The sequence below is a fragment of the Corylus avellana genome, chromosome ca10 (genome assembly GCF_901000735.1).
Source record: "Corylus avellana chromosome ca10, CavTom2PMs-1.0".
Taxonomy (NCBI): Eukaryota; Viridiplantae; Streptophyta; class Magnoliopsida; order Fagales; family Betulaceae; genus Corylus; species Corylus avellana.
The window spans coordinates 10,703,248-10,714,641 of NC_081550.1; the positions used below are offsets into that span (position 1 = coordinate 10,703,248).

The 11,394-nt window shown below is 36.5% G+C and overlaps 1 protein-coding gene across 1 annotated transcript; it reads right to left on the reverse strand.

Moving 5' to 3' along the window:
* Positions 1–410: 410 nt before the first annotated feature.
* Positions 411–9,872, reverse strand: LOC132162922 (UPF0481 protein At3g47200-like). The gene is made up of 2 exons (XM_059573133.1): positions 8,704–9,872; positions 411–585 (listed from the first exon to the last, which is right to left on the reverse strand). The coding sequence occupies exons 1-2, from the start codon at positions 9,870–9,872 to the stop codon at positions 411–413; spliced, it is 1,344 nt and encodes a 447-aa protein (XP_059429116.1).
* Between the last annotated feature and the right edge of the window lie 1,522 nt (positions 9,873–11,394).

Consider the following 11,394-nt stretch of genomic DNA (forward strand, 5'->3'; position numbering starts at 1 on the left):
GGGACTCAAAGCTTGCTTGATAGTCCTTGATACTCCCCTGCTGCTACAACTTCGTCAATTCTCCAAAGGGATCATAGAATTGGTTGGGGCCAAACCGAGCGCATAATCCTTCTGTGAGTTCTACCCAACGTACTTCCCGCCCCTCTCTCAGCAAGATTTGGTACCACAACTGAGCTTCCCCTTCCAGGTGGAAAGAAGCCAGGGGTGTTTTCTCCTCATCTGACGTCCCTTGGAATCTAAAAAACTGTTATGCTCTACAGATCCATCTGGTGGGGTCTTCTCCCCCATTGAAGTATAGGAACTCCAACTTGACGTGTCTGTTGATGAACGACTGGTTCCGTTCTCTGGTTTCTGCCCGGGAATTCTCTCCCTCATCTTCGTGTCTCTTCCCCTGAGAACTCTCCCCTTCTTCACGCCGTGTTCCTCCTTGCGTAGATATCTTCTCCAGAATTTATGTCAAACGGGCCATCATCTTTTGCTGGACTTCTGATATTACGTGCACTGACTGCTCCAAATTTCCCACTCTGCCTTCCATTGCTGTTTGTTGTACGTTCTTCATCACTGATCTCGTCACTGGCCGAGATTCTAGAGTAAAATCTTGGTAGGTCCAACTTTTATTCCTAGAGCGGCCTATGTTGATTCTCTATGGTTTCTTCTGAGGGAAACCAGGCCTCTTACAGTTTCGGGTAGGGAGAGGAACTTAGCTCTGATACCAATTGATGAGAATCAACTAGGACAAAGACAAGAATCTAAAAGCTTGGCTACTTCGAGGGAGCCTTGACCTCCAAAAGCACAACAAGTGTGTAGTTTGATAATTTCCAGCCTGCCTCTTTATTCCTTCTACCTCCTTTAAATAGGAAAAACGTTACATAAGAGACCTAGTATTAGGTCTGGACTTTAGTATTTAGATTCTGACCTTACAAGGGAAGAATCGTAAATACTATTATGACTTTATTGAAAACAAAATAAAAGAAGATACTCTCCTTATTAGTCTAAACGCGAGTGTCACGTTTGGAGATAATCTCCTTATAGAATAATATAACCTAATATGGAGATACTCTCCTTATTGAACTAAACTTGAGGCACACGTGACTTGGGGTTCAGATCATACTCCTTAAGGTATGCTTTATTATCAAATTGCTCCCTCCGTACACCTATTGTTTGGGCTTTTAGCGTAAACTGTGATACCTAGGCCTTTCTCCTTCCCATTGGCAAGGGGTTGTGGGGTGGCCACCCACCCACACTCACTAGCGGTGGCAGAGGGAGTGGTACGTCGAAACCCACGCTCTCCACCATTGGGTGTGGGTGTTCGTTTATGAGTGGGTTGTCCCACCCAACAACAAAGGGGTGTAGGGTCGCCCCACTACCCGCTCTGTCCATTAGCAGAGGGCATGAGTCGCAACCTATCTACTATGCAACTTGTGAGAGTGAGTGGGTGGGTCGGGGCAAACACCCATTGGTAGAGGGGGCACGACCCAACCACCAACAAAGGAAGAGTGCGAGTTGTTGCCCCATTGCTGCCTTGACGTAGTGGCGATGGGCATGGGTGGGGCGACCCACACCACTACCAGTGGGCAATGGGGGCAACAATGTGATCCACCCCCTCCTCTATTGGTGGGTAGGGCAGCCTACCCATTCAGAAAGAGCATGGGGTGGGTTGGTGGTGCGATTCATGGGGCGATTGGCGGCCGCCCGATTTGTAATACACCACACTAAATTAGAATTAAGGACACCATGAATTAGCGCCAAAGTATTTATAATAAAGTTGAATTAATCACAAATCCCAAAAGGAAGAGAAATTGAGATTTTAAATACTTAGAAGAAACTCCCTACGAAGATCGTCTAAATGGTAGGTAATGGAAAAATAGGAAAGACATTTGTTTATCGTTTGGACGGTCCACATCAGCAAAAAGTCTAGACGATCCAAAGACCAACCGGACAGTGACAGTCTGCATGCAAATCAAATGGAGCCAATTTAGCACAGATGCATGGAAGGGCTTATTTAAAGGTCTAGGATAAACCCTAGACACCCCATTTGAGACATTTAGCCTCCCAAAAGGGCCAAAATCTTTGAAAGAAAGAAAATATGAAAGATGAGGAGGGAGTCAAGGAGTACCAAAACATCTACCTCGAGGAATTCTACGAGCTTTGTGAGTAAATTCTCACCTTGAATCTAAACTAATATTTTCGAGCATGAATATTTTGTTATGAACTGTACATTCTTACAATATCATAAGTGTTCTTGATTCATGTTACGAGCCCAATTTTATACGTATGACGATATGACTCATTGTGATCAATGTAACCACGTATGGGCAGGGTCGAACCTGTTCAAAAAACTAGTGGATGGCTTGCTATATGCATTATGGGGCGCCAAAAATGTACTTGATGTCTTTTTAGATGCGCAAACCCTATCGTGAATGAGTTAAGTACACAAATAGGTCATATCGAATGCAATTATGACTTCTTACATACATATATACTTATGTAATGCATGATTTTCTGCCTTATTTCAAAGATTATGAACTATTGTATGTGAAGTTTTATGTTTGACTTGCATTAAAAGGGGTTCATAGCATTACCTTGTTTACGAGAGTTTACTATTCATTAATTAGTTGATTTATGTTTTATGTGTTTCCACTTGTAAAACATGAAGCCTTGATGTATGTCTTTTAAGTAGTTAGGTATTACTGAGAATAAAAGAGGTTGGAATTGAATAATTATTCTAATTCTTTAATTTGGAAGCAACTCTTATTTCATAATTGGATTGGAACTAAAATTACTAAAAAGCTTATTTGATTTCTACTTTTTTTTAAACTCAGATTAAAAAAATAAAAACAAAAGAGGTTGAACATGTGGTGGCTGGACACCCACCGTAGTGGGCATTGGGGGTGGTGTGCCACCCCAAAGGACCTCGCTGTGGCCCTTTGCGCCAACCCCAATGTGAATCGGGTGCCTAGGCCACACTAGAATCTTACCGAGGGTGGTCTTGGCCACCCCCGATGGCCTTGGGGTGGCCGCGCCACCTCCAGAGGGCCTCGCCGGTCCACTACGAGGCCCTCTGGGGATGGCACTGCCACCCCAGGGCCTTCTATGAGTGGTCGGCTGGCCACATGATTTTTTGTTTTTATTTTTAAGTTTGAGAGAAAAGTTAAAAAAAAAATTAAGCTTTCTTTTTTTTTTTGGAAATCTTGTCCATTTCTTTAGGAAAAGCTATTAATTTAATATTTTAGAGGAATAACTATTTCTTTGTGTAATTGATTAGGGATTTCCATGGGAATAACTATTCATAGGAATAGACCCTTACCAAATAAAAGAATGACTATTATATAAGAATAGTCATTTTATTTCATGGTTCTATTTTCCGCAAAACTAATGGACCCTTAATGCTTAGAAACGACTTAAATTTTATAATTTGAGAAATTGTAAAATTGTAAAAAAGTTTGATATGAGTTGGGGTTTTAGAAGCTGTGTCCGAACAAGGCTCTTCGTATGGGCATTTTACCTCGTTAACCCTTTCTTTATTTTTGTGCAATTTTTTGGATAGAGAAATTGGATATGATTTGGATTTGTGTATGTTGTTGCTTTTGAATAGCTTTTGTTGCTTTTAATGAGCTTTTGTGAGGGCAGGGGAGAGGAAGCCTTGGGAGGCTGACAACTGTCTTTAAGTACTTGACATTGGGCAAACATAAAAAGTAGGCTAGTGAAGCCTTTGGCTGTGTTTGGCAATGGAATGGAATAAGGGAGTGGAACGGTAGTGTAGCAAGATTTGTTTGATATGAGAGAAAAAAGTAAGAATGTTTTGTATAAAAAAGTGAAAAAAATTTGTTTTATAGTGATTTTTTTATTTGAATAGTAATAAAAAGTGATTGATGTGATATAAAAAGTAAGAATGTTGGAATTAATTTTAAGAAGAATTTTTTTTTTTTTTTTTTTTTTTTGGGTCCGGTTCGGCCCTTTGTCAAACACAGCCAGGGTCCATGACAGAAAGGATGATTTTTCTATTCTAATTGGGGAGGGGCCAGAAATTTAAGTGAAGGGCCAAGTATCAATTTTATTAATATTTTAAGAAAATTTTGTAATTATAAATATATATAAATATATTAACTACATATAGGGGAGCCATGGTCCATTCTAGTTTCGTTTGTCCAATACAAGGTGGGATTCTAATACACATGTGGGTGTTAAGGGCTGACAAAACAAGTACCTGACATGATCTGTTTATGACCCGTTTATCCTATGCATGTTTTTTTATAATAAAGTTCATCTAAGTGTCAAAAAAATAGTTACATGCATATGATAAATGGGTACCTATTTTGCCAAATGGGGGTGGTTTGACCACTTTCTTTGGCCAAATCAAGGGTGACTGTATCATCCTCCTCTAACCATTTGGCCATCCCCAAATTGTTGCGGATGTGGCCAAAATCATCTTGATTCCCATTTTTTTTTTTTAAAATAACATTATTTATATTTTTTTAATGATATTTTTGTTATTTGGGATACATTGTGAATTTTTGATAATTTAGGGGGCAAATTGATGTAATATTTAGTTCAAGAATGATATTATAAAATTGAGTGCTAGGTTTTTCCTTTTTGTTTTTATAGTCGTACATCATGCACTGTTTGTGCATGGAATAGCGAGAAAACATTCTCTGTTGGTGACGATGCTTTTTTGCTTTGCTATGTGCTCACGTGATCCTCAGTTCAACGCTTTCACTTTTTAATTTTATATTGACAGTTACATTTATAATTTTATTTTTAAAATTTTTAATTAAAGGGGACACATGTCTCCCTTCCATTATAAATTCAACGGAGTGTGATTTATTCGATAATGGTTTTGACCTTAGGAAGTAAATTGATAAAATTTAGGATTAAATATCATTTTAGTATCCGGGTTTTAATGCTTTTATTTTTTCCACATGTGTTTCATTTTATATCATAGATGATACCTAGGTTATGACTAAATACAGAGATCGCACCTTCGTCCATATTCTGTTAATAAAACTAACAGATTTTCACCAATTAGGCCCAAGGGCTTCAGCCACCCCCATTGGCCAAAAATGGAGGTGGTCGAACCACCCATAATTGCAAAAATGGGTGAAAATTCGTTAGTTTTATTAACAGAAGATAAATGGAGGTACAATTTCAGTATTTAGCCATAACCTCGGTATCATTTATGACACGAAAGGAAACCTAGGTGGGAAAAAATAAAGACGTTAAAACCCAGGTGCCAAAAGATTATTTAACCCTAAAATTTAGGAACTTTTGAAGCATTTTTCCCTCTAACAATTGACCAACATCATTTTGGTATCCGTCTCTTAGTAAAAGATTTGATACCCCTACCATTTTTCTTGTATCTTTCCCGCTCTTAGAATTTGTTGTTCAAACCACACCGTACAAATCCTTCGACTGCTTGAAGTCTACCGGTGGGTCGGTAAGGAAGTCACTTATAGAAGATGTTCGTGTGGGGAGTTGAAGTAGTTGAGCTTGTTGTCGTACAACTGGTCTGAGTATTTTATGTTTACTTTGATCTTTTATGGTGAAGTGATTTCTTAAGTTTGACTATCTTGAAATAGTTTTACCTTTGATGTATTTAAAGGATTTCCACTTCGTCAACAAATCTTGTATCGTTGACGTGTGAATGATTTATCTCTTTTTGGTGGTTTTGAGATTATTATTGTTGCAGTATTTCATTTATTATATTTACTGCATATTGTGTTTTGGGCATTGGGGATGGGATCTTATCCCCTTTAAAGAATCTTGCCAAAATATGTATCTCAAGCGAAAATGCTATTTTTTTGCTCCTTTCAGTTGATTTGAAGCTTCTATATCCCTGTTCCATTGGCTCGCATCTTATGGAACCCTTTTTGCTGTAAAGGAAATACCAAAATACATTGACTTTGGTGTATTATATCTCACAGTCTTGGTTGTGACTCTTTTATCAATTGTATATGTATCTCTTAGTTTTTCCAGCTTTTCTTTTGTAGCTGGTCTGAAACTAAGCAATATTTGGGTGTCTTTTGTTGCACCCACAACTATCACCATGAGTAGCTAATGTTGGCAGCATTTCTGTTTGCTTCTTCCATCTTAATGATCATGCTCGGAGCATGAAATGGATTATTCCAATGGATAGTATACTTATTTTGGTCTTAATTTGGTTATTTGTAATTTTTTTTTTTTTTTTAGGGAAATTCATTCTTATTCCATTGATAGAGTAGTCAAGAGCATAAGAGCTCTTTACAATCACAGAACAAAATAGTTCTGAAAGATCATAGCCGAAGCTAAAGGATTGCACGTCATAGATCAAAAACATACAGATCTTAAATTGAAATCTTATCTATGACGTTAAAGATCTGCAAACCCTACCCAATCTTTAGCTTATAGAACAGATATGCTCTAGCAGACTCCTTCCGAGGGCAAAGGTAGCACATTTCCTAGGCATGAGCAAAAGACCCACACCCAAACTATTCCCTTTTAGACCCGAAAGCTAGAAAATTATTCACGTCCTCAACCCAAAGGTTAGGACAACAAAACATACACGAAAATACAAGGAAAAAAAAAGACAAAGCAACTAAAACCCACAAACCAGCAGCACCATCAGAATGAGGAGTAGAGGGAAGCTAGCGGAAGATTCTGGCCGAAGCACAATAGACATAAAAAGCCCACAAGTACCAAAGGAAGGCTGCTGGAAGAATTTGGCCGGAGCGCAACAGACCACGCATTAGTGTGTGGTTACCCAAAAAAGAAGCCGAAGGTGCTGTCGAAAGCGGGCGCAGCCGGTGAGCGCGGTGGTGGGGCGCGTGTTGAGGTGGGTATGACGGAGGAAAGTAGATCGAGCTTTGAAAAGTCCAATCCAAGAGCCCAGTCAAAACCCGGAAAAAGACATGGCCGAAGACGGTGGATGGCATCGGAACTGAGTTTTTTAATAACAAAAGACCCCGCTGGGAGGGGAAGAAAAGCATGGAAGGTGGAGGGGAGGAGGGGGAGAGCAAAAGTTCTCTCCCTCCTCCTGATGGCGCTTTCCACTAGAGAGGAAACCCTAGCAGTTTACTATTTTGTAATTTTCTTATTTTGTTTTAGATTTCTCCCTCATCTATATCAACTTATCCTCGGAAGCTTAACAATTTTAGTGTCCAAGATGCGAATATTTTTGTACCGAATTTCGAGAAAATAAGGGAGTACTTCTCTAGAGCTACCACTCATGATGTACAACGTACATGGATAGCTTCCATTAGAGATATATTTTTGAAGCACATTATCTAGTGCTAACTATATACGACATATTTCGAATATAACAGCACAACTACTATGGGCATGTTTGAGTGTGTATTTGAGAGGCCTAAAAATGTGTTTAATACTTTAAAAGTCCATTTGAAGAAAAAAGTAACAGTTTGGTAAAAAAAATTGAAAGCGCTTTTAAGGGTTCAAAAAGCCTAAAAATTGCTTTGACAAAAGCTTAAAAATGATGCTTGTGTAAAAAACACTTTTTGACTTAAAAACTTTATTTCTCAAACACAATTCAAAACATGCTCAAGTTCATTGTGACAGTTGACTAACATATGGTAAAAGTATATTTATTACATAAACAATTGCATCAAGTAAAACTAAGAGCATGTTTAAAATTACGTCGGGAAGAAGAGTTTTTAAAGTCAAAAAGAGCTTTTTAGAATTTTTTTTTTTTTTTTTTTAATTTGTCCCAAAAGTGCTTTTTGACCATTTTTGAAAAAAAAAAAATCGAAAGTATTTTTAAAATTTTTTACCAAACATGCCAACTTTTTGTTTGACATAACTTTCTAGGTATTAAAAGTATTTTTTACCCTCTTTAACGTAATTTCAAACCCTATAAGTTTGTTTGGTAAAAAAAAAAAACACTTATTTTAGTTTTTGGCTCTAAAAAAGTTTAAAATTGCATTTTGAAAAAAAGTTTGAAAATGAGGTTTCTTTTTTAAAGTTCTTTCAGACTTTTTCTATAAACAAAAATTATATTTCCTAATTCAAACCCAAATAAACTCTAAAATCTAATGCAGTTTGAAAACTATAGCCCATAGCTTGGTAAAATTAATTTGGTTGTACCTCCTTCAATTACCCCCACCCTGTCCCGGGGTTGCCTCCTTTCTTAACCACTAAAAGGAAACAAAGCTATTTAAGAATGAAAGAAGGAAAAATGGCATTTATGATAAAAATTTACAAGACAAGCTTTGTTAAGGTTTAAAAGTTACGAAATTTCTAGCATTGAGAAGATGCATGTTAGCTAACACTTCTACTGTTAAAAATGTCAAACTTCTAGAGAGAGAGAGAAAAAAAAAAGAAGGAATTCTTTACCTATAGGAAAAGAAGTGCAACTAGGAGTTTATCTACCAAAAAATAGGAAAAACTAAAAAAGCAATGCACCCGAGCCAAAAAGGTTAAAGTAAACAGAAGGTGCTGTAATTTGCTTACTGCGATTACAAGTAAGAATATTTTTACACTTCACAAACTCTCTAATTGAACACAACATTAATACAGACTAATAAGACAAACAAACACAATAAAAAACAAGACAAACCAACATAAAGACAAACATAGTAACAACCGTAACTAACCAATTACATAAAGCTTCAGGAGATTTATTTTTTAATAGAGAAGAAAGTTTGTAAGAAGGTGAGGATGAGCAGGGTAACAGCTGCTACTGTTGAAAGACCGGCCCATGGAGTGTTGAAATACCTGCGCACAAGTAGTGCTCGCCATCTAGGCAATCTCTTTTGACAATGTTTATTTAAGTCCCTGCAAAGATCTAAGTAATGGAAGCTCTTAACACAAGTGGTGTGGTAAAGCTTGTTGAAGAATTGGACCGCATCCTCTGGATTCAAGCAGATAGAAAGGATATTTCTTTCACGAAGTATCTCCACGTCCTTAGTAGTGTCAATGAGGTTGTCGAGGAGTATGGCATAGGAAGTGATCGTATCATCGCCTTTGGGGTAGCATTGCTCAAAGCTGATGAGATTCTTGATAAATGTTTCTGTGATCTCATGAATTCTTATTTGAGGAATTTCGAGGATGCCATTTCTAAATTTTATGTCAAACATATTTGCAGACTTACTCTGTCTGAATTTGATTCCAGCTTCTAGGAGACGCGTAGCAGAAGGTACGGGTTCCCATCTGTATGGCATATTCGATCCAAATTCTTCTACTCCCATTGATGAAACCATCAATTTTTTAAACAAGTCAGGAATATGTTTGATGGCTTGAGGTGGATCAGATATCGTGAACGGGAATATGTTACGAAAGAATTCAATGGCAAGTTGAATTAGGGTCTCCCCGTGGCATCTATTGTGGCGGGTCATTCTGAACAAACGCTCAAGTATCATCCAAGGTACTTGGTTTTCTAGCAATATCAAGTCATGGTCTAGAACTTCAAGCATACTAGGCGTGCGTAAAATAGGGTCATCTTCTACTCCCCTCTTCTCAGCATTCCTGAAGAATAGCTCAATAATAAAGCAACTATCAATTACCAAAATTTTCACGAATTCTTCTGAGCTATAATTAAGCCATCCAGCATAACATTCACGAAACTTTCTCTCCGAAGCTTTGATGTAATTGATCATATCTGCCAGCATTGTATTTGGAGACTCTGATTTTTCGAGAAGGTTTTTTAAATATTTAGCTTTAATTATTTCTGTACCTTTCAAAAATTGGTTACCATGATGGAAAGGCCCAATCGAAAATGCGTCGGGGATATAAGCTTTTGGATTTTGCCTGTAGAGTGCGACTGGAGTTTTGAAGATGCAACAATTAGGTGACATGAACAAATGCTGGGACATCGTTTCTTCTATCGAAGATGCCAAGGGTCTAACATCAATTGTATGAGTTTCTTCTCCTTGAACTATATCCATATTTTGTTTTTCTTCCATCTTCTCTCTTGACAAGGGTTCAATAGTAATTGTATGAGTTTCTTCTCATTGAACTGTATCCAAACTTTGTTTTTCTTCCATCTTCTCTTTTGACATCCTAAAGTTGTTTCTTCGTGAATGACCAAAACAAAGGAGAAAAATAAAGAAAGGAAATACTTTAGGCACATTTCTCTTAAAAATGGATAGAGAAAAATATCAACTTATAAGAATATGAGAGTAACATTTTCCCAAATAAGAGCATGAGTTTTTGAGACCAACAAAAATAAGGTTTTCTAAGCTCATGGTAGCCTATGGTATAGGGTCTATTTTGCCCTTAATATGAATGAGACGAATGTATATATTGGCAATTATCTTCTTTATTTTTGAAATGAAAAATGCTTTGATTTTGTTAATAAAAAATAGGAGAAACTTTATTTAACTTCTTGAATTTTCACCACTTTTGCAATTATTCTCCCAAAGTTCAGAAACTCTTAATTTAGTGTATCGAATTACTAATTTTTTGCAATGTCACCATTATGTTAGGTTTTTCTATTAAATCCTGTCAAAATTTTTAAAATACTCAATTTTCTTATTAAAAAAAGTTACAAATGGATAAAGTGTTGGTATTTTTGCAAATTTCATTAAATTCTTCCCAACACATGCATCTTTGTAATTTTTTTTTTTTTTTTTTCAAAAAACAAAATTCTAGCAATTTTGACACTCCTCCGTTATGATTTATCAGAAAAACCTAACTGTTGGGTGACATTACAAAAAATTAGAAGTTCAATACACTAAATTGAGAGATTTTGAATTTTGAGAGAGTAATTGTAAAAGTGATGAAAATTTAGAAGAGTTAAGTGAAGTTTCCGGTAAAAAATATGGCATGACTACTTTTAGTGGAACCAAATCAAAGCAAAAAAATACGTGGCATTAAAATCACATACCAAATATTAATTGCAACTTCTTACCAGTTCCACTGCTCTTAGATATTGATGTTTTGGTTCCTATAGTGAAGTTCCAGCCTACCTTAAGGATATATCCTGCAAGAAAAGTTCATATAAACCCATCAAAAGAAATATCAAAATGCTTTTTGTTCTTTTTTTGCCTGTTAAAATTCTTTCTTCAGGAATGATCAAAAGAAAGAAAAAAAAGGAAAGGAACACAAAACAAAACAAAATAAAAGATAACTTTTAGCGCAATTCTCTTAAATCTTTGTTTTTGATTCGTAAACTGAAGTTCTAGGCTGCCTTCAACACCCTGCAAGAAAAGTTCATACTCTTTTCGCTCGTATTTAAATGAAATTATTATAAGTGGATTTTTCAGATAACGTAAGTTCTACATGCACTATAATCCAGTTTTAGACAACAAAATGAGTAACTCTTATCTGATTTAAAAGAAAAGAAAAATCACTTAGACTTTTGAATTGCTATGCATTTTGAGAAGGATTTCTTCAAATTTCAAAAACTCACAATTTCACCCCCCCTAAACTTTTAATTTGATGCAATCATGATTAAATGACCTTTAT